The 27,006-nt window shown below is 48.0% G+C and overlaps 1 protein-coding gene across 1 annotated transcript; it reads left to right on the top strand.

The window, feature by feature from the left end:
• Positions 1-1,373: 1,373 nt before the first annotated feature.
• PLEKHD1 (pleckstrin homology and coiled-coil domain containing D1) lies at positions 1,374-26,018 on the top strand. Its single transcript, XM_040559968.1, has 13 exons — positions 1,374-2,031; positions 7,992-8,085; positions 8,606-8,695; positions 9,194-9,270; positions 12,643-12,734; positions 14,871-14,923; positions 16,886-16,980; positions 17,944-18,037; positions 19,118-19,296; positions 20,047-20,179; positions 20,801-20,945; positions 22,833-22,982; positions 23,584-26,018. Exons 1-13 carry the CDS (start codon positions 1,883-1,885, stop codon positions 23,742-23,744), a joined length of 1,512 nt encoding a protein of 503 aa, XP_040415902.1. The 5' UTR covers positions 1,374-1,882; the 3' UTR covers positions 23,745-26,018.
• The last annotated feature ends 988 nt before the right edge of the window (positions 26,019-27,006 follow it).

Raw genomic sequence — 27,006 nt, 5'->3', positions numbered from 1 at the left:
CAGCAAAAAATAATCTTCTTGTTCGGTTGTGCTTCCTTGAGGATTTTCCTCTCCTGGGATTTGGAGAGGACACTTCTGCAGGACCTGGCTCTCCCTGCTTGCCTTGTGGTGGACCCTTTTTCCCTACCAGGTTTTGTGAGACTGTTCTTTTGATGTCTAATTCCTGGCCGGTGGAAGTAAGTTTGGCACCTGGCAGAAGTAATGCTGAAGAACCTGTAGGCTGGCCCTTAGGCCCTTACCTTCTGTTTGTGAGAGAAAAGTTGCTTGCCTTACTTGCAACCTGTTGGGTTGCTTTCCTACTGTTTCCTTCAAGCAGGCCCCCAATGTAACTGGATTAGCACATGCATACTGGAAATGCTATGTGCCAATGTTTTTACAAATTGCTTTGTCCCAGGTATCAGTGCTTACAGAATTCACCCAGCTGCTAATTCCTACCCTAGCATTGCTAGCTCCTGCCTGTTTCTAGCTCTTTTGGAGACTTGATGTAAGCAAGTTGCTTTTCCCCTCCCATGGAGCTGCCTCCTGTGATAAAGTGTGCTGTGACTGCCCTGTGCCTTGCTTGGCCTGGAGGTCTAGGGGAGACGAAACCTGCGTTTCCAGCACTGTGAGCCACAGACGTCCTTTCTCTCTTAATCTCTAAAATAAAAAGAAGGAAAGCCTGTTTTTCCTCGCTGCAGGTCACTGCTATAAATCATTGTGTCGGTGCTGGTGTCCAGGGGCAGAGACGTCTTTATGCAGGGACTCTGTGGCTTTTCCCAGTGCATTTATAAGTTAAGATGGTGTTGCTGGGCCCAGAATACTATTATTTTTTTTTATTTGTGCAATATAATTCCAGGGAAACTTTCCCCTCTCCTGAAGCTTTGGTTATGAGGAATATTTTCTTTATAGTGCAGTGGGTGGGATGGTCACTACAGCATTAATGTTGCTTGCCTGTGACACAGTGAAGTATTCCTGAGTTGGGGCTCAGGTGAGATGAGGCAGTAAATGCTGCTGCCCCCTGCTCTCCACCCTGTCCCTCAATGCCACTTTGAGCTGACTGAGAGATGAGTGGAGGCTCACCCGAGCCCCGTGCCGTATTCCTCCGTCTCTGCTGTGGCTGAGGAGCAGCTGGAACCCAAGAGGCAGGGCAGGGGCTCTGCCTGCCACATGCGGACCCCGAAACGCAGGGGGAGGCATCTTTCTGATCTCTGACCTCCCAGCAGGAGCAGCCCTTTAAGGACGAGGCAGGCAGGCAGCCTGGACGCTGCCCAGCCCAGACCCAGCAGCCACGTCAATGTCCCAGGGTGGGCTGTGCCAGCCTGGCACAGAAAAATCCTCCCCAGGGCAGAGAGAAGCTGATTGAGCTCGCTGGCTCCTGCTCTGCTCCCCTTTTCTGGAGGAAAAATAAGAAGCAGCTGCCTCCAAGCGTGAGATTTTGGGGTGTGCGTCAGAGTAAGGGATGCTTGATAGCAAAACGTCTCGCCCTGGTTCCTGCCTGGGGAGCTGCAATGTCAAGTGAAATAACCTTCCAGGCTGCCTTTGGTGCAGAGGTCCTTTGGCTTATGGTATTGCTTTCTGTCTGGTGAGCTGTCTGCCTCCTTGTATGCCTGATCTCAGGCTTTCTTTGCTCCTTTTATTTTTATTTTTTTTTTCTCCTCGGGCTGGGATGTGCTCTGCCTTTAATGCATCAGGAAGCCACACGCAATGAGGAAACTCTCATCATCTGTGCATCAGGGCGAATTACTGACTGAGTGCTGAGCAGTCACGGTATTGATTCAGACCGTAGCCCAGCCTCTCCGCCTGCCGCTCGGCGTGGCTGGGTGCATCCTTCTGGTTCGCCGCATATAATCGGCTTCCCAGAGCTGCCAAGCAGGGGGGAGAGTTGGAACCAAACCCATCTACAATGTTTGCTTCAAAATCCAGCTCTGTGTCCCCTTCTCCATCCATGGACCAGGCAGATTCGGATGCTCTGGACATCAGCACCAAAGTGCAGCTGTACGGCGTGCTCTGGAAGAGACCCTTTGGGAGGCAGTCGGCCAAGTGGTCCAGGAGGTAAGCCACGGGTGTCGAGGGGTGCTGGGGTGAGTTGGCTGCGTGCTCAGACTCTTTTCAAGTGCAGCCAGGCAGGGACGAGGGATGAAGCTTCGGCAGAGCTTCCCTGCTGTCCCGTGTCTGCTTCAGAGACTCAGACCCCAGTGTGCTCTCCTCCTGCCACGGGGACATCCTGAAAGGGGTCTGAAAGGTTTGCTAGCACATTGCCAAGGGCAGAAGTATGACCTATCGCACCGAAGTGATGGGTCAGCCTGAGGTGCAAAGCTGGCACAATTTCTATATGTGAAGCACTGAGCCTCTCGGGAGAGCAGCTATCAAATGATGAAGCAGCGTTGGTCACGGATGGGTACGCGCACAGGAACACGGCACAGCTCACTCTTGTTGCTCACTGGGGGTACACGATCCTATGGATTAAGCCCTCCGGCATTCTTGGGAGGCAGACTCATGTCACTGTTGATAGGAGTCACTGGCAAGCCACTCAGTTACAAGGCCAGCAGCAGAGAAACTTGTGTTTTCACCTTGCTGCTGTCAGAGATTTTGTGACCCAGGAGCTGTTGTCGTGAACTTTAGGAGGAGGATAATAGTGCCGGCCCTCCTTTGGTAGTTTGGTAGTACTACCTCCTCTGGTAGATATCAGCAGAGGAAACTGTGCCAGAAATGCAAAGTAATACTGTTTTCCTTTTTTTCCCCCATTTCCCCCGGGAAAAGGCAGAAATGAGTTGCTAACAAAAGGCAGCCCAGGAAGCCCAAGCTACCCCTGGGGCTGAAAAGCAGCACGGCCTTTTGCTGAAGTGTAGACACAAGGAATCAAAGCGTTACTTCGGTAGTGGTTTTGTGCTTGTGGCTGTCTGGGACTCATGCAGGTTTTATTCTGTGCTCTTTTTTCTGAAAGCGTGGCCTGTTTTCACCAAGGACAGAATTTGTGTCGGTGTTCCCTGCTCAGCTCACAAGCACTGCTATTTAAATGAATGGTGTCTGGAAGCTGACATGACTGTGCTGCTGAGAAACGGACAAAATAACATAGGGGGAAGGTAATTTTCTGTGGAGGACGTATTCTTAAAAGATTTTCTTCCTAATCAAAATTTCTTACAGGCAAATGGCCCAGCTCTGCTCTCTCTGTCATTATTTATTTAGTGCTGTTCTATTCCTAGAAGTCATCCCCATCTTCAGTGAGTTGTAAATATTTTAGTGATGGAGGGTGGGAGGAGGTGGGGAGGCAGGCGTGGGGCAGTGTGGAAGGCTGGTTGCGAGCACGGCCACTGAGGGTCCTGGGGGAACAGGGACAGGAAGGTGTTTGGTAAATGGGAGATGACTCCTGGGCATTTGTAGGGCTGGGAAGGAGCGGCTTCCAGAGCAAAAAGCCTGTGGGACTGGAGGAGCAGTGAGGGGAGGGAGAGCTGGTCCAAGGATGGGCTGATCCTGGCAGCAGAGCATAAGGAGGCATCGGCACAGGGCAGGGGGAGCACATGGGAGTGGTGTGATGGTGCCCTCCTGCCTCGGGGTCGGAGGGGCCGGAGAAGGCACAGGTTCGCCTGGGGGGCCCCAGCACATTGGGCTCTTCTGCAGCCTGGCTTTTGCTCTATCGAACCCAGCGGGGTGGCTCCTGGGCCCTGGCAGTCCGTGGATGTATGTAGCTGGGTGCGGGCTGCAGGGTGCTGGTCCTGTGCGAGGAACCCAGAGCTTCTGGCACAGTGTATCTGGGGACGTGCCGTGCCACAAGCTCTAAGAGTTTGCTGAAATTCCTCTGAAAGCAGAGAGAGTTCTTGGCACAGAACAGGTTCGCTCTAAACTCAAAAATCTTGCGTGTCATTATCCATCAGCCATTATGGGGGGGATGAGGAGCAGTCTCATGAATTTCCCACCCCACATGCCCAGCAAGGCACAGCTGCTTAAGTGCATTATTATGTGAAATGAAGAAGACATGTTTCCCTTTCTGGTTAAATTAAGTGGAAAACAAACAAACAAACCCTACTGCTAGATACAGTTGGAGATCTGATCTCTGAGGAATGCAGATTTTGTCCTGAAATATTGGATTTTATCTATTTTGTCTCACTTTATCTGTTTAGTATTTACAGGTCATGCCTTAGCTGTGGAATAATTTTGCACTAGACAGAGGTAGTAGTCCCTGTCCTGAGGAAAGCCTTTCCAAGCAAAGGGAGATAAAGCAGGAAGATCAATCACGTCAGGCCATCAGTCATGCAACTCACTCTGTGTGGCTTTTAAGAGCTGCACTATATTTACTGGCTCGATCCCATTCATTTGGCTGTAGCAACAGTGCTGCAGGAGATGCTGAGAAGAAAAGCAAGTGTTTATAGGAAGGATGGAGACTGAATGAATTACAAATCAGTGGGAAAAAATCCAGGAACAGTGTCCAGAGCTTTGGTGACTTAGTGATCGAAATCCCTGATTTGGAGACTTCATTAGCAGCATCCTGTCTCTCAGAGTAGTGCTCTCTGGCTTTGGAAAGCCATAGTCTCTTTCCTCCTCTTCCCACAAAGCTGCACCCACTTTTCCTTCCAACCAACAGCACACAGTTTAGGCTGTTCCCTGGTACACAAGTTGTACTGGCAGCAGCATCAGTGGAGTCTGGAATGAAAGCCCGAGGTGTGTCCCTGCGCTGGAGCTGGTGGTGGTGGAGCACCGCAGCTTTCTGGGCTGGAAGTGACACATCCTCCTCTACCACGAGTAATCCCAGGCCCACAGAGAAGTGTCAGTCTCTAAGCTGTCTGTCACCATTCGGCTGTGACCCTTTAAGGCTAAGGGGGACAGCTCAGGGGGCATCGGCTGAGTGGCTGTCCACAGCAAGGAGGAACACAGGGAACTGAAAAGAGTAGAGAACAAAAGGCAAAGTGTGCTGATACCTCTGAGGAGATGTGCTGATACCCATCGGAGGTGCCAGGCTGCTGCTGGAAGGAGGGAAAAACAGCACTTGTGTCCTTTTCCTGATCTGTCCCTAGGGAGAGGGAGCGGGCCTGGGATTTGCTGTGTGTGCTCCTGGGCTGGTGCCCAGAGACCCGGAGCCAGCATGCTGCAGTGTGGTAATGTAAGTACTTAGCTTGGGCCACTGTTGCTTCAAAAACTTTCTCAAAGATTAGCTAATTAATCTCGTTAGCCCTCTGCAATACAAAGACAGCACTCTATCCCCAGAGATCAGTATCTCTGCCTGCCATGTGTGTCTGGTAGGCCTAATCCTGGCAGACTGCATCTCTGCCTTCGCACCAAGTCGCTGCTTGTTGCTGTCCCTCCCCTATCCCGGTTTAATTACACCGCCATTTTGGTGGTTTCCCTCATCTTTCCACTCCCTCTTCTTTCCCTGTCACACCTGTGCTGAACTCAGACATGTGCCCAGTGTCCCCAGCCCCGCAGGCCCACTCCTTGGGGTGTCTCTCCCATTCCCATCTTTGGCCTTCCTGCTCACCTGGGTGCTGCTGCAGTCGTCTGCCTCTGCAGTCCTGCAACTTCCCTTCTCCCAGTTAGCAATTATCCCTGCATCTTTGTACAGAGAGTTTGTCCTGAAAGTCAAAGCTGAAGTGGTAGTCTCAAGTTTTTAGGTGTTGCCTTTCAGGTAAAGATAGAAAAGAGAATATAAACAAATGCAGCAGTCCGCCAGCTAACTGGATTTCCAGTGTTCTTCCTTACTTGTTTGGTTATTTTTTCCTGCTATTTATTGTATTTTTAAAACTCTTATTTTGTCTGTTTTCATTCCAAATCCCCATGGATTCTCTCTGCATCTGTGAAGTCAGGGATCTGAAAGTTCAGCAATCTGCCAGAGGCACATCAATTCTGGGAGATCAGTGCTGTGTTTTGCTCTTGTTTTTGTTTTGGCTTGTTTTTCCACTGGAGCATAACCTATAATACAGGGATTAACAGGAACACTGAGCATCCAAAAAAGTATGTAACAAAGTAGGCGTTAGAGATACGGTGATGATGCACCACTCACGTGAAGACTTTCCCAGAGAGTTAATGAGAAGAGGTGGGAGGGAAAATGAAACAAGAAGGCACAAGGCTGCTGCTGGCAGAAATGGCATGGGCAGGAGGAACAAGCCCTGGCTGCTCTGTGGGGGCCTTCCTGGTGCCTGGCTTGGACAGGGCTCCTGGGCTACCATCAGTGGGCAGACTGGTGACTCCCATGGGGCCATCTCCGATCCTGATGCAGGAATCACGGCTGCCTTTTCTGTTAACGCAAATGTACCAGAAAATACCAATCCTTCTTTCACACAGACGTGGAGCCTGGGTGAATCCACGCCAACAGACATATCTCCTAGTGCCAAATCTGCCAAATGGCCTGTGTTTGCCTGTATCTCAGAGCTGTGTGAGTGGCTTACCCCCTCCTTCTCTGGGATGCTCTTCCATGTCCCTGTCTGCTGTCATGAGAGAACTGTTCTGTGGTGCTGGATAGAGAGCCCGTACTAGGGCGAGTGGTACTCATTCCTCCTCAGGGACCTTGCTGGACTGGCTGCACAGGGCACAACCACCCTTTTGGTCCTCTACTAACTAACTAAGCTCAGCACAGAAGAGTGCTTTTTGCACTGAGTCACGCTGTGCTGTCTAGAGAGGTTTTGCAAGGCCGTGGTTGGGAACAAGAGGTGAGGGTAGGCAGTCAACCGTGATGTTCCTGGAGCATCAGGCAAGAAGACAGTGTCCTGCTGAGGCAGCAAGCTGGCTGCTTCTTCCCACCTCCGAAGTCCACACAAATGGATACAAATGAGTGGGCAAGGAGAAGGAAAAAAACTGAGGGCACTCAGTTCCTGCTGATTCCTGCTGGTCTTTGTACATTGTGAATGTTCCTGGGTGTAAATGTGCTCAATGTGTTCAATGACCGCCACTCTTAAACATTTTGAAGCAGGCCCGCAGCCAGAGCATGCTGCAGATCCTTCTACAGAACAGTGCAAAACATTTTATTTGTCATTTACTTGTCTGAAAGCTCTCTACTAAACCAGTCTCCATCCTTCCAGCTGCTCTTCAGCATGTTTGAGTGCTGCAGATATTTAGGCTGAATTTAAGTGAAGTCAGATCTCTCTTCCCTGTGTCACTGCCTGCAGGGTAAATGCAACATCAATTTTCTAAGAGAAGAGGCACTCTCCTAGGGGCATTTTGAACATCCAAATAGGCTAAAAGCAGAACTCCTTTAATTACAATTTTAGGACATGCTCCAGTAAATTAGAGGCTTGGTTTACAGGTGCTGTGATGCTTTGTGTCTACTGTGCAGTGCTTGTCAGAACATACCTAAGGCTAACTGTGCATAACAAGGCACATCTTAATGTGGTGCATATGACAAGAAAATTCAATTTCCTTTCTATTTACAAAGGCCAGTGTCAGGAGACTTTGCCAACAGCTCTGCTTAAAAATATCTATAAAATTTATTTCTGCTTCTGAGTGTTCTCATGACGAACACATTGCCTTGAGAGTCGCTTGAGGATGCTCCCCTGTGGCTCTCCCTGCCATATGACTCAGTGTTACAGTGGGAACACTTCCCTCTTGGCTTATGCTGGCAAGGGACAAGGAGAGGACAAAGGGCAGCAGGGAGCTGATTGCAAAAATAAGCTTTTAGTTGCTTTTAGCTCACGTGAGAGCCCTTTAAAGAAAGGAGCAGCTCTCTTCCAATAGGTTGAAGCCACTATGTAGGCTAGACAGAATACACACAGGTCAAGACATCAAAACACTTTGGCTGGGATCCTGTCTTGGATGCAGACTGCTATCCCATTCCCCTGCCAGTAAATGATGCCATAGTTTGTTTTCAACACCAGCGTGTGCAGCGTGGAAGCACAAGGCACTTGAACTTAGCGCTTACTGTTAAGCACTAGCACTTGCCTTTGGATGGAAGTTGAGGCACCCCGCATGAAGGTTGGGTGGGACTGGTCAACTTCGCTGCTCAGAAAGCAGCTACAGGTGGGCATTTTCTTGTGCTGTGAACCAAGAGCTCTGTTCTAGCAGAATTTTGTTTCTTTTCTGTCTTACAGGTTCTTCATCATTAAGGAGAGTTTCCTGCTCTACTATGCTGAGAGTGAGAAGAAGAACTTTGAAAGCAATAAATACTTCAATATCCACCCCAAGGTGAGCAGTTCTTGCAAGGGAGAGAGGGTTACTATGTTCCTAGCTTCTCTTTTTCATTAGACTATCAAGTTAAGAAGAGATAAGGCACAAGCTTACAGATCTGGGGAAGCGTCCAAAAAAAGTGAGAGTTGTGTCAGTCCGTGGCATTGACCTACTGACAAGGGTAATGGATGCACAACCTTTATGTGCTACCTTACCACTCTGCAGCATCTGCCCCGTCAAGAGATCACATTCTCCTTGATAAAACACCTTCCCACCTCTGTGCTTTAGCCAGCAACCTCCCCTCCAAGCTGAATGCATGTTTATGTCCTTTCACCTTCCACTTGGAGGTCTCCTGGTGGTGGTGGTGGGAGTCCCTCTGCTTTTCAGGAGCTGTGTGTATCACGCCCCCCCCCCCCCCCCCCGGGATGTCCAAGGTAGGGCACGGGCACAAGAGTGACCAAGGGTGGTGGTTCAGCTGATTAATTGTTAAGGGCAATCCTTGACTTTGACTGATTGGAGTGCTCTGGTTCATCCCCAGGGTGTCATACCCCTGGGGGGCTGCATCGTGGAACCCAAAGAAGAGCCCAGCATGCCTTATGCCATAAGGATCTCTCATGAAGACTTCCATGTAAGTAGATTTTTTTTTTCCTTCTCAAGGAAAATAAAACCCAAAAACATTTATTGCTCATGAGCAGAGCTGGATTTCCCACTCTACCAATGTCTGTGTACCCTCTCTGGGCAAACTATCCTGGGAGAGAGGGTGGCTTAGCATACAAAGTCCCCTCAAGGCTTTGCTACTGCCTCTGCTTTGACAGACAACAAGGAAATTTCCTCCTTTTGACAGTGGGTTTAGTATACTAGCAAACCAGTAGATGGAAATCTGGGAGCCCAAGAGCTCATTTCCCCTTATTCCCCCCCTATCCCTTCATTCTTTCTACAAGCTCTTGCTGTGTGCATCTCTTTCCAAGCAAGAATGTGTGGTAGGCCTGGGCCATATTCACTCCGGCGTGATGCCTCCTGCAGAGGTGAGCCTCCTCATGCCATAGCTGTGTGCAGCTCGTGCCCTGAGTGTAAGGCATCAGCCTCTCTAATCTGGGTTTCTTTCCCCTCCCTTTCCCTCTTCCAGGGTAACATTGTTCTAGCAGCCGAGTCAGAGTTTGAGCAGGCTCAGTGGCTGGAGATGCTGCAGGAGTCTGGAAAAGTGTAAGCTGCTTTCTGTTCCTTCTTCTCTTTGATCTGCTCTGTAGACGTATAAAGGATAAAGAGGAAAAAGCCTGACTAGAAGGACTGTGGGGAGGCAGAGAAGCTCCCCAAGACCAGCAAGACCCTCACTTGACTCCTAGGACCATCCTTTCCTAAAATACAAACTCCGTAAAACTGACAGAAAACTTCCTGTGTTGGTGTGCAGTGCAGTGACCCTTGGCTAACAAATCTGGGCTGTCATCTGGGACCTGCTGTCCCTTTCCCTGGTCTCAGAGATGTGGGACCTGGGGCTTAGCAGAAGCTCTGAGTCTCAGCAGGTGCGGGAAGAGGTAGCACTTAAAAAGGGATGTGAATTTCCCTGGGCAGCTAGAAACTTGCAGAGCTAGAAACTTGCAGAGCTAGAAACTTGTAGGGCAGAGCCTACCATTTGGATAGGCAGTAATTTGGGGGCCAAATTTGTCTCCCAAGTGCATGTGGGAGGGAAGGGGTGTATATGGGGCTCTTACAAGCAACCCCTGCCCGGCTGCTTGTTTCAGAGCCACCCTCCTCTTCAGGCCTTGCCCCGATATTCTAGCACCGGAGTTTAAAACAGGCAATGGGGTGGTGGCTACCCCTCTGTGCTTCTGCAACCTGCAGTGGAGAAAGATGCAGCCCCTATGTTGCTTGGTTAGTGCCAATGATGGCCTTTGTGTGACAAAAAGCAGTGATTGCACAATCTATGTTAGTGTGTATGTTTCCATAAAAGCACCAAGGTGGGAATACAAAAGCCCTCCGTGCCCGCGGTGGCAGTCCCTGCACAGCCTACCAGGAGACTTGGTGGGCAATGGGAAGGAAATCACCAGCTCTTTTGTGTGGAGAAAGGCACGAGCTGGGATGCGGCCTGCTGAGGGTAAGATCAAGAGCTTGCTCTGAGCAATGTGCCAACCATTGCCATACCACATGTGAGCACGTGATGTGCTGCTGAAGCCATTTTGCTTTGTGATTGACATTAAAAAAAAAAAAAGACCTGGCATTTGAGAAAGAAGAATAAATTAGATTGTCCTGATTCTCCCTCATCTTCTGGAAGATATTTGTGGCCACTGCAGGATAAGAGCCAACTCAAACGTGGGTACTTCTACTGCTGACTTGGTGTGTGTGAAATCCCTCGTGATGCCATTTCCTACTTGCTTCCTATTGTCTCCTAAGCAAAGGTCCATTCCCTATCTCTGTTCCTCTGTGCCCTTAGACAAACTATGCTCTTGACCCTCACGCCACCTACTGAGGCAGCTCTGCCTTCACATAGTCTGTCTCCCTGTGGGGCCATACCTTGTGTTCCTGTCTCCTCATTCCCATATACAGATGATGATCCAGCCAGGGATGTTAGGTAAATGGAGCATGGTCCACATATCCTTTGGACCACGAAGTACTAAGTGCCTCCAGAAATTGGTTGTAGATGCTCCCAGGAAAGGTAAAATGCAGGCACAACTGCAGAGGTGTCTCCACCTCAAAAAGACTCGAATATGGACACCCATCTGCAAAAGGATCATCAGCCTTTCTGATGCTGTGCTTTCCAGCACTTCAAGCAACGTGGCTTTTTCTAACAAAAGCTCACGTGGTAAGAAGGACAAAATAACAAAGCACTAGTTTGCCCCCCCCTCAGCCATGGTGAGCACCTGCACCTCCCTACAGGTGTGGTTGCACTCAGGCACTGGTTCCAGCAGATAAAAGGAATAAAAGCCTAAATACTACACAGTGCTATGGGTATATCTGGCAAGTTACACAGCAGTGGGTGTTGCTACCTTTGAGCTACAGACAGGGAAACTTGTCAGGCTGGGGAGGAAGCACTGAAAAAGTGAATCTAATGAATAGACCCCTTAAAACCTGCAGCCATTTAAAAACCCTCCATGTAATTATATGATAAACTCTACTTCCCCTGCTTGAGTTGTTTGCTGTTGGCTTCTCTGGGATCACATTCTTCCTACATCAGAGCACATCAGTGGAAAAACACACATTCACACCCACATATTCTCACTCAGGTTGAAGATGTCTACCTGTGGGCAAAACATCACCTTTTTAATTAGCATTCTAATTTCCTCTGCACTTTGGAAATATCCTGGATGCTCGTTAGCTGAACAGAAACCCAGCTGCCTGCAAAGAGCACAAGGTAGTGCCTGGGCTGTTAGAAGTGTGAGTTGCCTGGTCCCTGGGGTAACATGTGTTTAATGTATTTGTCTGGCTTTTGCAAGAGACAAAGTACAGGTTGCCTTGAAATTGTTTTGTAAGAGGTTGCCAACTTAGAGTTTCCAAAAAGCTACAGTCTCAAATGGCTCACAAAGAGGCCTGATGCAGGAAGGCTTACAGGTATTTAATATTCATAGGCTCCCTTACGATTTAACAAAGATGACAAAACTTCTGGGCAGCAGTTGCTGTTCCTGTATGTGCACCTATATAAATAGATCAGAATTGATTTTACATATGCATTTCATGTATTTTATGTGTGTAGGTGCTGTTTGCTAATGCAACGTGGGTAGAAGTGAACAGCAAACTCTGGTTCTGTTTTGATTTGTACGTCTGTGTCCTTGGTTACTTAGTCTCTGTATTGAAGCCTACTCTGTCCATCAACTCAGTCACTAATGGGCATCTGCTCCACAGGCCTTTTAGGCAGCTTAGTTTCATAATGTTTTCAAGAGACCTTGAGATCCTCTGGCCAGTGGTGCTACAATAATGCAAGGTACTCTTTGAATATGCCTGCTACCTTTAACTCTCTGTACTTGCCAGTTTCTCATCTGGCTTTTTTATCTCTGGTTCCTCAATGCTTTTACAGGGAGAGGCAGTTACCTCAATGTAGGGCAAGGCACCAAATTCTAGTGGCGTACAAACTGAGTGGAGGAGGGATTGACTGGTTCCAGGATGGATACCAGAAAGGCTGGAGATACAAGGCTGTGGGAAGGGGACAATAAGTAGTTAATGTTTGAAGTGGAAAAGTAGCTAAACCAGCAAAATATTGGAAAAGCAGAAGACAATGCCACTGGTCTATGAGAAGATAGGATTCATTTAGTGTGTTCCACGTACATCCTGTTGCAGCTGGAGGCTGTGCATGTGCTGGGTTGGTCTGGAGAGCTCTCAAGACTAGGCTTAGTATAGAAATCTCCAAAGTACTGGAGAAACAATTGAGTAGCTGTGTGGTATTGATATACAGCTCCTGTAAACTTCCTTTTACTGAACGTCAGGAAAATTTCTCCAAGTCACTTGCAGAGAAAAATTTAGAGAATCATGATCCCCACCGAGAGATCATGTTTAAATTCCTTGGTAGATTGCTAGGCTGAGCCCCTTTGCCTCTCTCTGTGGGACCCTTAGCTCTCTTTTACTGTCTGCTTTGGCTGCTCTGTCTAGGACCTGGAAGAATGCCCAGCTGGGAGAAGCTATGATCGAGAGCCTGGAAGCCCAGGGACTGCAGCTGGCCAAGGAGAAACAGGAATATTTAGGTAGGAGACTCTTACCTCTAAATGCTGTAAAACCCAAAATAGCCATTTGGCTAGAAGAAACCTCTGGAGGTTACGTAGTCCAATTCCCTACTCAGAAACCAACTTCTGGATAGCAATACTTCGGGTGCTCTGACTGCCCTGAGAGGTGCGGCCATCACTCCCCGCATTGCCTATGGCAAGAGCCAAAGGAGAGCAGCCTCTTTAACCCAGATGGCTCCTAAGTTAGGTGGAGTATTCCTCAAGAGAGGTGCAATAGCCTTTCTGGCCTGGTGGCTCCACACCTTACACAGTGATCACAGAGATAATAGGAAGTGCTGAGAGGAGGACCTGGAGAGACAGGTGGAAAGTTAGAAAATTTTGTCAAAATGTTGTTTTGCAAACACTAGAGCAGAACAAAGAGCTTAAGGCTGAAGAGGATCACAGTATGATAAAAGACAAGGTGATGGAGGAACAGAGGAAAAAGCACTCTGTGGCAAACCAAAGATATGTGGAATGTAAAATACATATTTCACTGTGTTTTTTTGGTCATTGACAAGATTATCCTCAGCTGGTGAATTTTCACAGTTGGTTACTTTCTTTTGACAGCAGTTCTATATTTATTCCTATTTAACTGATGAGGTTTCTGCCTCATTAACCTCATTGTCAGTGATCTGTGTCCATCCTGTAGTTAAGTTTCGAAGTCAGGCATTCCTACTGGCACCAGGTCAAGGATCTTTGGAGAACAGAAACACTGCCCTTCATTTCTGCTCTGGGGAATTCCCTGAGTCCCCATGGGGTTACCTTCCATCTCCCCTCCTCTCCCAGCTGGGATCCAGGTTTCCCAGGGGACTGATTTCTCCAGGCTGTGCAACTATAATCTATTTGCAGTTAGTTTTGTTTAAATATATTAAGATCATCCTTCTTCATAATCGCACACAAAGCTATCCTAGATATTTATGTCCATATGGTAAAACAAAACAAAGAAACCTAACAACAAAACCCAGCTATCAATCTTTATGACTAAACCCAAGGTCAGTTCTAAAAACAAGCAAGCCTCTACTCAAAGCGTGTGTAATGGGAACACGATGAACAAGAGGCTTTAAGACGTCACTGCGGGGAATAGCTCCAAAGAGTTGTTATTTAACACCTCTTTTTAGTCTCAAGCCATCTAACATCCACGTAGATTCATTCATATGATTTAGGATCACCAGAATAAACCATCAGTGCTGTTTTCTGTTGACTTAACTCCCCTTACACTCGTATCACAGAACAATTGATTATACTTTTGTCTCTATTTAACATTGCACATACACATGGTCAGGACAACTTAAACCTCCCCAGAATAATTTTTTTTCCTATTGGTTCAAAGCATATTGTAACTCTAACAGACCACAGTGCTTTTTACCTTACAACTTAATAATAAACCTAAATACCTTCCTTATCCAAGGTAAACCGAGTAGACAGACGTGTCTATTTCACGTTTCATCATGGGCCCTGTAGGCCTTTGACGTCAGGGCAAAGTTTTTCTCTTACTGAATTTAGTAAAGTAAGATCTAGTAAATCTAGTGAGGCTTAGTATAATGAGAGGTTTGTTTGTATGGGCAGCAGCTCCCTGTGCATTCAGCAGAGTTTATTTGGAGTATGCCTTGGAGGCCCCTCTAGACTTGAGGGAGGCTGGGAGACCTCTTCTCCTAGTTTAACCTAGAGGGGTTAAAGGAGAGGGCAATGTGCTGGGAGGGTAAGGGCAGGGCACTGAGACATATGGGGAGAACAGACTGCTGCCATGCTGTGAGTGACCTTGCGTGCCCACTTAGCCCTTCTGTAGCTCCTTTCCCTTATGTGTGAAGCAGAGCTGAGGATGTTTTCCTAGCTCAGCTAGAGGGTGGCGAAGGTTAGTTTGTTAATGCACTTGGGAGGAACCCTTAGAAGGAGTACACATTAATATGATTGCTTAGCTTAAGTTATTTGGCAGGAGGGAAATTACCAAGCATCCCATTAGTGTCATCTCAGCCTTTGGAGCCTCTCAAACAGATATGCATGGAGCAATAGAAAATGCTGCGCTTACAAGCTCCCGTCAGTGCTTCATGCTTATAAACATCCCCGGGATATAAATTGCTTTTCTCTGCGTTTGGCCTTTGTGTGTGTGTATGTTTGCAGATAAGCTGATGGAAGAGACAGAAGAGCTGTGTCTGCAGAGGGAGCAGAAAGAGGTGAGTGTTCATCACAAACCAATTCCCTTCTGCTTCCACGGGGCAGGGCTGGGAGGTCGGAAGCTGCTGGCTTGAGGGCACGCCAGAGTCCAGACAGGGAAGCAGCGGAGCCAAAAGTCTCCTGCCATTCCCTGGGCCCTGTGGGTGAAAAGAGAAATAAGGGCTGTGCCATGGGATGGGCCCTGGAGCGGTATCCCTGATCCCCCGTCCCAGGCTCTTTCCACACAGCATGCTTGCTGCACCCCTTACCTGCTGATGTCTCCAGGTGAATTGAATACTTGCTCTTTGGTGGGTTCAAGAAGGCTGTGGCAATCGACTTGTCTGTCTACAGAGTTAGAAAACAGACCTGACATTGTTCTAGTGTAGGGATGCCATCGTGAGAAAGAAGGAACAACAAAAAGCAGTCAGGTTTGTTCTTTGGACTCAATAGAGATGGGGAGAACAACAAACATTGCTCTAGAGAAATACCAGGGCACCACTCCTTTAGATGTGACTATTATACCTTAACTGGTCAAGCTTATTATTGTTTTTCAAGCTATTCCTAACCTTTTTGTTTAATATAATAAACACAGTTCATTCATGTATTTACACCAAATCTATACTAGTTTTTATATCACCATCATAAAGTTATTGCAAAGTTGCTTTGCAAATGGATTTTCCTCTTATATGGCTCTTAAAGACATAGATCACCGTATTGCTGTCTTACCAACTGCCCCGTGTTCTCTTCTCCAATTAATCCAGAACGACTGTGGCCACTCTTTGGCAAAAGACAGCAATGCTGACCTAGAATTCTCAGGCCTATGTTTTTCCTGCCTATATTTCTGCAGAGCTAAAGGACATTTGGTGGCTTGGACGCTTCTCCAGTACTAAGCTACTTCTGCCTTTACAAGGAGACATCCCTATCTGGTGAGGTAGCCTGCTGCACTACCTGCAGCCACAGGGAGGGAAATGTTCTTGTCCAAGGACTCTGGAACAAACCTCTGTCCTTACAAAGCCATTCACTGTATCTTCATTGCCCACGAAGAGCAGATGGGGCCAGTTTAGCGTGAAGGACTTTGTTATGACAGAGGACTCTATAGCTCACTGGACTGCGGTGGTCTGACCTGCTGTGAGCCTGAAGGCTTCAGAGCAATATGTTGGGAAAGCACTTTGAACCATGTGTCTGCACGTGGAGCAGGAGTCAAGTGCATGTCCTGGAGCAAGAGTCTTATGAATTTATCTGGCACCAGTGTTGTTTTGCGACCTTCCTGGGCCTGTGGCAGGAGATCTACCTAGCAGCTAAGGCAGGAGATGGACCCTTGCTGTGCTTTGTCCCCATCTCCTCTTCTGCAGATGGAGAGAAGGCTGGGAAATGCCCCTAGTAGGTCTTGGTATGACTGCTTCTCCTAGACTAGAAGAGACTGTTTCACCATATGTGGCTAGCTTGAGGTAATCAGAAATCTTTAAGCAGTGCTTTATTAGTCCAAAGTGACAGGCTGACCAAACTGCAGAGCTGTAACAGTGCAGTCTGTGTTTTTCCTGTCCCAGTGGGAATGGAAAATGAGGTTGAGCTGGTACAAGTGCCATGTTTGAGCTGGTACAAGTACCATGCTGACATATTCCTCTCTAGGCTTTGTGCCTGCACGTGTGGGTGCCTGGAAAGAAAGGCTATGTGTATGTAGAGCCCACCTTTCCCAGGAGGCTTTGGACCTTTTGTATACATGGAGCAGAGCTGATCTGTGCAGGCAGCATGTGTGGGATTTCCAGGTGCCTGATAATTTGTCAGGGTCTTTTGAAAGTCTGGAAATCTTCAACCAACCTCCAGTCCCTTCTAAATGCCCCTGGACAAAAGTGTGCTGAAATCAGACCCCTGATGGCTCTGCATAGTGCACATGAAAAGTGACAGGCTTTGTTAACAGGGAAGCTGCTCCTGACTTTTAAGCGTGCTGGCAGAGTACACTCCTGTCTCCTCTTTTGGTGTAGGAACTGGAACGCCTGAACCAGGTTCTGGAAGCGGAGAAGCACCGGTTTGAAGAGGTGGTACGGGAGCTGCGGCTGGAGCAGGAGCAGATCAAGAGGTAAGGGAGCAAGCTGGGCAGGGCAGGAAAAGGACACCGGCTCCCTCAGTAGCAGTGCTAGTGTGGCTGTGAATCAGAACAATGGGTAAAAGCCACCAATTTTGTCTGTGTACAAAGGAGGTAAATGCAATGTTGACCACAACAGGGATGGCTGAGATCTGTGTACTTGCACTTGCTATCAGTTGCGTGACCAATAGGTTACAGCTTAATTTCATTTGTTGCTCAGGCCTCCAGCAACCTCACTTCCAAGGAGCTGGGACGTGAGCAGTCCTCAGGTTAGTTGGGGCAGTATGGCAACTGACAGGTGCTGGAGGATTTCAGCACCTGATACAACTCATTGTATTCTCACCAGCCATGTGGACTCCAGACATCTCAGTCCGGTTTTTCATGCTCAGCTGGATGACACAGGGTGGAGGTTGAAGCTGTCTCACTAAGAATAATTTTGTCTTTCTGAGACTTAGACTATGCAAAGCAGCGGTAACAAATGTGTTTAGAAAAGAAAAGATCCAAGTGGTTTTCTCTGAGTGTTGAAAGGGCATTTTTTGCAATTGCTCTCTTATTTTTCCTTTTTTTTTCTCCCCCCCCCCCCCAAAAAAAAGCATCTAAGAAAAGCTGGTAAGGTTTTCCGAACTATTTTTCTTTTCATAGATCTGCACCTGCTGACATGACTGCCCAGTCTGGGCTCTGCCAGTTGTAACCATGGTCCTGTCCTCACTAGAGAAGCACACTAGTGGCTGGTTTTGGTTTAACCATCAGGAGGCACAGCCAGGTTCCTGAATGCCTGTAGTGTGTTCAGGGTGTGATGCTTTCAGGTCAGGCACACTCCTGTCTGAAATTCCTGACCCATACTGCCCATACCAGCCACCAGTAGCAGGTCCTGCATTAGAAGTCCACAGCCTGCACAGTCCAAGTGTGTGGGGTAGTGTTCCCCTGCAATAGTTGTCACAATTTCTGCTTCTTTAGGGAGCTAGAGCTCACGGCCCGCTCCCTTAAAGGAGTGGAGGAAGAAAAGAAAGAGTTGCGAAGCCTGACAGAGTCCTTACAGAAAACCCTAGAGGTGAGTAACTGCTTCTCCCCTCTGAATGACAGCGTTATGGGAACAGTCCTCGAGAACTGACCGGGACTGACGGCAATGCTGTCCATGGAATGAATCTAACATCTGTTAGTGTCAGAGTTAAGCCCTGTGCAGATGAACCGATTCATTCAGTAGATGATATGAGGGACAAAATCCTCTTCAGAAATGACTAGAAGTGACGAGGAGCCCAGCAGAGCCAAACCTTTCTCAGCGGTGCCAGATGAAGTGGTGCAGGGCAATAACCATAATATGTAGCTTGGGAAGCTCGGGTTGAACACTGGGAGAGATTTTTTACCAAACAGGCAATGGGAGAGGTTGAGGGATCTCCATCCTGGAAGTTTTTTGAGACTCATCTATACAAAGCCACAGCTGATCAAATCTTGCTGTGCTGACAGGCCTGCTCTGAACAGGAGGCTGGACTAGAGCCTCCCAGAGCCCTTCTGGCCAACAAGGCTATAATCTTCTGTGGGAGCTTCCTGATTTTTGAACAGCAGCTCCTTAAGCCCTGACTTAGAGCAGCAGTGAGGCATTCCTCATTCACAGACTGGAGCATGGTTCCCAAGTAATCATATATTGTACAGCAATTTAGGAAATGGAGTGCTGATATATAAAACCCTTTATTTACTTGGTATTGCTCTGGTGGACAGGTGAAAAGTGGCTTTTCTAAATTCATATAGTTTTTGCAAAGTTTCCACACAGCTAGCTTGCTGAAGCCTTGATGTCAGCCTTGATGTCATCCTTGATGTTCTTGTTAGATCCTCAAAGTTGGTCCAAAATCTGATGCTCTTCCTGAAGCCTTGAACTCCTTGACCACAGTTATGGGTAGGAAAAAAGATCTGGAAAGCTAGGGAAGGAGCATTTCTACTCCAGGTGCCTCCAGGTTCTCTCCCACTTGCATAGCAAAGGCTATGGTGAAAACAGATTTAAGGGAAAAAAAACAGATTTTGTTACTCCGGTTTTAATCAGAATGAGGAATGTGAGGAACTTAGTAAGGTGCCAGGCAGGAAAAGGAGCAGAAATATTAGACTTGATTGATGCTCATAGTTTCTGTCCTTCTTCAAGGAGCTTTCCCTGGAAAAGCAGCAAATGCTGGAGATGATGGAAGAAAACGAAAGCCAGTTCCCACCTCCAACCAGCCCTAGCAAGGAGCAAAGCCCCAGCTGGGGACTGCACTGCAGCCTGCGACAGATTGAAGAGAAGATGCAACAGCTTCTGGAGGAGAAACTCCTGGCAGAGAAGAGGTGAAGTGGGGTTGGGCTCTTGCAGCGGTGACAGGGAGGTGGAACAAGATGCCTTCCAGTAGGAAAGGTGTTGTGGGAAAATAGGTAGTTTTCCTTCATGGCAGATAGGAGGCAATTAGAAAGAGTATGGCTAAATATTTCCAGGCTTAAAACTAGGATCACTTCAAAACTCTTCCCATATTTACCCTGAGACCTGCAGACGGGTGAGAGCCTTTATAATTTCAACTTCTGGCTGCGGTACAGGGAAGAGGACACTTCTGCCTTGGTCAGGATTTGTGATGCCAAATGACGTGGCTATCTGCTGACTTACTTTGTAGTTGCTGGCATAAAACGAGGCTGGAAGCTCTTCTGGTTCCCACGTCAGGAGTTCAGGTTGTGAACACTTCAGAGAGGATGGGCAGAGTGAGGCAGGGCCGCTGAACTCCTTGCTGCTACTTGGGCCTGCACCTTTCACATCAGGCTTGTGAATCTGTTCAGTGTCCATGCGCTTGTCCATTGTATTGTCCTTGTATTTGGTGCTCGTGGACCTCTCTGAGGGGGGTTGAGGATGTCCCCTTCAAGAACTGACTACCTGGCTTTCTTTAGCCAGGCCTGTTATTGAGGCAAAAGGCAGATAATGCTCCTTTAGTGCCTCTTTGCTCAGGGTAGCCAGGTAGTTAAACGTGCCACACCATGGCATCGAGCCCCTCCCTTTCTGAGAGTCATGCAGGGGTGGGGATAGTGATCTTCTTTTGCTGTGCCATGCACCAGGATGAAGGAGAACGAGGAGAGGTCCCGAGCTCTGGAGGAGGAGCGGGAGTTTTACTCTTCCCAGTCACAGGCGCTGCAGAACTCGCTCTCAGAGCTCACCGCAGAGAAGCAGCAGACAGAGAGGGACCTCAAGGTACCACCCGTGTCTGTCACGTATCCAGGTCTCGCACTTGCTTTTCAGATCATCCCCCTTCTCATCTTTTCCCTGCACCTCCAAGATGCTCTTACCCTTTAGCATTCCTCTTGGCCAAACTAAAGCTAAGATGACCTAAACTGTATGAGTTATTCTCGTTTGCTAAACTACTACCCATATTATCCTTTATTTCTAATTTTTATTGTATTTTCTTTCTGAAACTAAGAACTATCCACCCCATTTTGGGAATTGACTGCCTTTATCTCAAGTTCATCTCAGATGAAAAAGTGGCCTCCTGTTCTTGCTCAGCTTCGACTACTTGCATAGGTATGAATTCATGTGTTGAAATACCATCTCTGATTCCACATGGTTCATACAATGAGAGTGCAGATGTGAAAAGAAAATTCAAAGTAAGGGAGAATTCCTAAAATAATCTGGACTTCAGATTGTCTGAAGACATGAGGAACAAATTTTTTGTTGTCGTATGTTATTTCTATTGGTTTTACTTAGTTGTTTTTTTTTTCATTTTCATCTGCTTTGTGTCCCTTGCAAGCCTTGTGAGTTACAGGGGGAGATACACAAGCTGTTTTCAGGAGTACTTATTCTCTTCATCTTCCTCAGGCTGAGGTGAAGGTGCGCATGGATCTGGAGAAGAGACTGAGGGAAGCTGAGGAAGCGTTGCAGCGCTTGGAGCAAGGTTTAAATTCTTTGGATCGCAACAAGGAGAAAGAGGAGAAGATGAAAGCAGATGTCAGTCATTTGAGAAGTAAGTCAGTCATCCATCTTCTGTACTGATGAGCAAGCTCCCAGAGAGGAAATATTTCTACCCATCTTTTCAGACTCAAAAAGAGGTTCCCAAATTAGCAAGGCTGCACCTGGTGCTCTCTCAGCTCTTTGTACCTCAACCACACCTCCCTTTGGAGGAGTCAAAATGCACTATGCAGACACTTGGTGCTTCACCCTCAAAGGAGTGCAAAATTATTCTAGCCTTCCCTGTGTGGTGGAAGAGAAACCTAGTGGCAGAGAGAGGAGTAAATACTTTCCGAAAGGTCAAACAGGGAAGTTGTGGCAGAGCTGGAAAGACTGACTAGGTCTGAGTTTCCGGGAGTCTTCTGTTTCCCCCAATCTCTTTTCTCAGCCCTCTTTCCTGGAACGTCAGCAGTGTAAGGAACACCATGGCTGCTGTAGCAATGTGCTGGTAGGTCACCAAGCAGGTGAAGTTTGGATCCTGAGTCAGAGCTGAATCACTGCATCAGCCCAGCGTTGCTGTGCTGAGACAACTGTAACCCACGGGTAAGGTGTAAGCCTTAGGTTCCCTGCGGCCTATCCCTGTCTGTTTGCTTTTTGTAAGATGGGGTGATGGCCTAGAATCTGGCTTGAGCCAGGTTTGGGAATTGATATCACCAGCTTATTCTGGGAGAAGTCTTCCTTGTTTTCCATCCTCAAGTATAGTGCAGGGGGAAGCCATTATAGAGATGCTGTATCTATACAGTTAAGGCTTCATTGCAGTGAAACGTGGATGTATTGGGCCAAGAGAGAAAAAGTCAAAAAGTCTTGTGGCATTCTGAGCACTATATGTATATATAAAACATTATTCAGTAGTTTCTCCATCAGATTCCTAAACTGAGGCAAAGGACTTGATTTTGAACTTCGTGTTAGCAGCTAGGGGTCATGGCAAGAATACAGAGCTAAAATGGCTGTGTTGAGCTCAGCTTTCAATCAGAGCTGAGCTACCTGCACAGGGCAACAGTGAGTAACCTCTGGTACTGAATGTCTCCTGACACGTTTCTAATCTTAAGTTTGAAGGCTCTTTTCTTCAAAAGAGCAATGTTTTCTTTAGTACCAGTCCCAGCACAGATTGCTCAGTCCTTGCAGGTGATTGCTGCAGCTCTCTGCTGCCCTTTCACAGCAGAGCTGTGGAGCATTAGCATTTGAGCCCTTCGAACAGCAAGGGGACCAGCCATACAGGCAGGGATCTAGGAGGGCAGCCAGAGAACAATGGCAGAGAATGATTAGACCATGGTAAGGCCCTAGGAAATGAACCTGGGCAGGAAAAAAATAAAACAGGAAATGAACCTGGGCAGGAAAAGCAACTGCTAGGGACAGAAAAGCATTCTCTGAGTTTGGTGGATGTGGGGCTTTGCACAGAGCCTGTAATGTGTGCATGTGTTAGTATTTGCTATGCTATTAAGAAATCCCTGGCCATGCATGGCACACCTGGGTGTGCATGACAGTGTTTCTAATTCCTCTATTTCCCCAGCTAGGCTTGTCTGGCTTCAAAATTTCTTCAAGGAAAATGCAATCAGCCAGGCTTCAGAGCTCCCTGTTTTGACAGAGTTGAGAAGTTTTATCCTAATATCAAGGAGAGTAAACTGCCTTTCAGCAATTAAATCATTAACAGCTGTGGGAAGGATTAAGGGCGAATGGATGGTTGCCATTCTTTTTCTAATTTGAGAATTTGAGTTATGGCACTGGAGGTTTCTGTTGTTCCGAACTTGGTGATGTTCTGGAGCTTCATAGACTTTTGTCTGTGAAGATCTGGGGAAGCGTTGAACATCATCACTTGGCTCAGCCTGTCAGCGAGCTCAGTCCCTCTTGACTGGTTCTTTGTTTGCAGTGCCTTTCACTGCTCACAGTGGTGTCCTCTCCTCAGAGTTCTTTGAAGAGTGCATCCGCAATGCTGAGCTGGAGGCCAAGATGCCCGTGATCATGAAGAACTCAGTGTACATCCACAAGGCTGCCACTCGCCGCATAAAGAGCTGCCGCCTTCACCGCCGGAGAACCAGCACTTCGTGGAATGACTGTAGGTATCGGGCAACTTCTTCCTCCGCGTCCTGCAGGAGCAGATACGTGCAGAAAGATCTGCAAATATGGTTCATATTACATACTCCTTAGCAGTAGCATGGAGCTACAGACAGAGAGACTTGGAGCTTCTCTATCCAGGGAGCAGGAAATGAGTCTGTGTACTAGCTCCCTGTCTCTTCGTGTATGTGAAAAGTTGCTGGGATGCTCCCAGGCTACTGTAAAAACATATGCTCAAAGCTGACTTAGTTTGTGATTAAGCATTCAGATGGAGTTAATTTGGAAGGGATGTCTGCACAATATCTAGTCCGGTCCAGTGCTCAAAGTGGCTGCCTTCGAGGTTAGATCAGATTCTACACAGAACCCTAAACCTGTAAAGAAGTAAAGCAAAGTACCCGTAAAGAAGAAATATGTGTTTCCGTGTCCCTCAGCATTTTCCTCCTCTAAAAGTGTCAAGGTGAAGCTATTAGTGCAGTGGTTAGCTCATACTTTGCCAGGCTCTCTCTCAGTCACGATGATCGCATAGCTTGTGTGCTCTGTTGAAACTTGGGTTTGTGTCCCTGGCTGAGCGTGCTGACCTTTCTGTGCTGCTCTTGTTTCAGTGAAGCAGTCCCAGTCCTTCATCTTCTCACACGCGGAAGCTGAAAACATTGAGGAGCTGAAGGAGGCAGCCAAAAGACTGAGCCGGCACCAGCACTTCCGCGAGACTCTCTACCAAATCATGAGGTCACAAAAAGATTCAGCTTCAGGGGACGAAAAGTGACTCTTGCTGGGAGGGGACTTCTGATCTCAACTTGCCATTCAGCTCTGCAAAAGCTAAGCCATCAGGCACTAGGGTCAGAAGGGAGATATGTCCTTTGGTGAGGAAGGTGAGGGGAAGTTGTGTGTAGGCAATTCCTTCAGTTAGTGGCTTTGCTTTACTTTGGATGCTCCCCGTAGCCTGGCAGACCTTCCTTGCTGAGCACTGCTGATCACATCTCTTTGCTTCAGCTGCTTATGTTAAGCCACATTTTGCTAAGATACCACGGCCGGCGTGACAGTGACCACCGACCTTAGCTTAGGAAGTGCCTCTTCTTTTCTTTCCTGCTTAGTCTGCCTGCCTGACACGAGTGCTTCTGAGAAACCCGTTGTTAGCCCGTGGTCCAGCTGGAGCAGCCACGTGAGTCGGGCAGAGCTTGCCCCGTTTTGCCTGATCTCTGCTAGGAACTGACTCGCTGAGCACCCCTGCTCATCAGCACTTCCATGGGGCATGCTTCATGGCACACTTCCTGAAGACTGCAGCAGCCCCAGCCTCCCAGGCACAGGCTGTAATATCAACCACGGGGCAATCTCCTGATGCAGCAACATTTCAAGCAAGCGGTAGCAGCGCAAGGTGAAGGCAACCTGGGGATGCTGTGGATTTGGCTCCAAGAAGAATCACGTGCAAAGTAGATCTTATAGGTATCTCGGCAGCATTGCTGCAAGCTGGAGGGAGGGTAATGCTGTGCTGGCTGTGGTTACAACATCCCAGGGCCAGCTTTGCACTTTTTGCACTGGAACAGCTGGCTGTGTTGCTGCTGGGAGGAGGAGCACAGCTGTGTACGGAAGGTGCTATCTACAGGCAAGTTCAATGTGTAGGAGTCTTTGACTCAGCTCTGGTGGCTTCCTCATCACCTCTGGAAAACAAGCTTCAGGACAGGTGGATGAGGACTGTCCAGCAATGAAACCTGCTACCACTTTTCAACTTAAATGCTGTCAGCAGCAGGATGTCAGGGCAGTGCAGCTGTGGGGAAAGCCACCTCTGTGTGGGCTGCAGTGAATGGTCTGTACCCAGGGCTTTGTACTGCTCTCTACCAGTTCTCTTAGTTGCAGTCTGGGCTATCTTGGTTCAGCCTGGGCCTCCAGCAAGTCAAGGGTGGAATGGGAGAGTCCCTGTGGGCAGCTTGTTCAGAGGTGGGCTTCTGGTTGGCCTCTGTGCGTTCCCAAGTGCTCACCACGAGGTTATTACAGGGGAGGATTTGGCCTGCAGGTGGTTATCTTCTGTGTTACAGAAGAGGGATGGCTTTGCTGTGCAAACTTTACGGCCTCTCCCACTACTCCTTTTTGCAAGTAGCTGGCTAGTAATTATCTGTGCTATAGTATCAGCACTGCTTAGTGCTTACAGAGCCCGTTGAAGCACACTCAGTCACGCTTATCCCTGTGACATAAATCAGGAAACAAAGTCATAAAAGATACAAAGGTGATGAATCTAGCAGTAGAGGGGCTTGGGAATCTTAAGTGCAGGTTTACTGGGGTTCTCAGGACTGTAATGCTCACCAGTTCCCCTGGGTATTACACGTGCCCTCTGTGCCAAGTGACACTGGGCCAGCTGCTAGCCTGCCCTGTGTGGGCTGTGACACAGGCCAATCCCAGGCTGTGCTTCTGGCCACCAAATTCATTCCCTACCAATCCAGAGCTCTTTTTCCCCTTTGCACTGCCCTAATATCATCTCTGGCTATTTTCCAGTTACAAGTTCTTTGTTGTGTGGTGCTGGAAGGTACAGGCAAAAGTACAGCCAAAGAATGCATCTGCAACCCAGGCAGTTAGGAAAATCACCCAGTGGCTTGTGAATGCAGCCCCTTTGGTCTATTACCATCAAATGCCACAATATCAGAATTTACACAATTATTGTACTCAGGAGGTGGCCACATTGGGTCTTCCTTTACCCTGCATATTGACAGCAATAAATAAATAAATAAAAGTTATGCGGATGCTAGAGTGAATTCCTGCGTGTTCTTGACACACCATTACTGAAATGACGTTAAATTGCCTCTGCAGGAGTTGAGACAAATCGCCGTGACACACATTTACTGCCAGGGTACTTGCTGTGCTTCACTGCGTTGCTGTACATGCTGAACATCACCTCCAAAAGGACTGTACGTAAAATGCTTTCGTCCTTGCCACCCGCTTCCACCTTATTTACTATGTTGAGCCTCTGCACTTTAAAATGTGTATAGCATTAAAGGCAGGATGTATCAAAGCTAAAGCAAAAATCTGTTTGCTTACCCAAAGCCGGCGGGCTGGGTGCCCATTAGCACCAAGCCGTGCCCTCAGCCCCCTGTGGCGATGTGCTTGCCACTTCGCTGCAGGCAGTGGCCCTGCAGAGGAGCCCGCCAGCCCTGACCCTGTCAGCTCCTTGGCAGTCTTCCCATCTGGGAACTTCTTTTCCCTCTGGTGACTTTCCCAGCTCACCCCTTCGGATACACATTAAAAAAATGGTTTAATGTGCAGACACCACCAAACATGAAGCCTGATGGTTCTCTTCTGTCATCTCACCTCCTTTGTTTTTTTCCACAGCATGAAGGGCAGCTCCTGCTAAGGCCACAGTAAGGGTTAATTTTGTCCTCCACACAAGCTGCAGGACACCTCCAGGCTGTTTCTCTCTGGTGTAGAAGCGGTTCCCACTTCACAGGCAGGGGTTTGGCAGATCCCTTGGCTCTCACTCCCCCAGGCCTTTGCTATCGCACAGAAGTAAATGACAAAGGAAGGCAGCTCCCACTTCACAGGCAGGGGTTTGGCAGATCCCTTGGCTCTCACTCCCCCAGGCCTTTGCTATCGCACAGAAGTAAATGACAAAGGAAGGCAGCGCCAGCCCCAGTGCTGCCTGTGTTTGCTGCTTCTAAAGCAGAGAAAGTGGACAAGAAATGGAAACTGCCCTTGGGGTCAGAAGTCAGTAACAAAGGATGAATGGTGTGCTATGCGTGACTGCACGTGGCACACAGGGGACGAAGGCTGGTAGTAATTTCCAGCTCCAGAGCATGGCTCTTACCTCAAGAGGGTGGGCAGGCTTTCCACTCAGGACATTAGCGTGGCATTAATGCAACTCTTTGGAGATAAGATGATAGTTTTTCACAAAAAACAGTCTGTTTCAACTGCTTTCTCATGCAGTTGTTTCCTGTGGCTACTGGAGGGACAGAAGATGGCTGGAGCTGTGCCTGGGCTCTTGTCAGTCACAGGAGAGCAGCCATGTGGGTTCGAGGAGGCCTGTCCCTCATGGTGACAGTTCT

Source organism: Cygnus olor, chromosome 5 (genome assembly GCF_009769625.2).
Source record: "Cygnus olor isolate bCygOlo1 chromosome 5, bCygOlo1.pri.v2, whole genome shotgun sequence".
NCBI classification, from domain to species: Eukaryota; Metazoa; Chordata; class Aves; order Anseriformes; family Anatidae; genus Cygnus; species Cygnus olor.
This window is presented reverse-complemented; position numbering and strand designations above follow the sequence as displayed.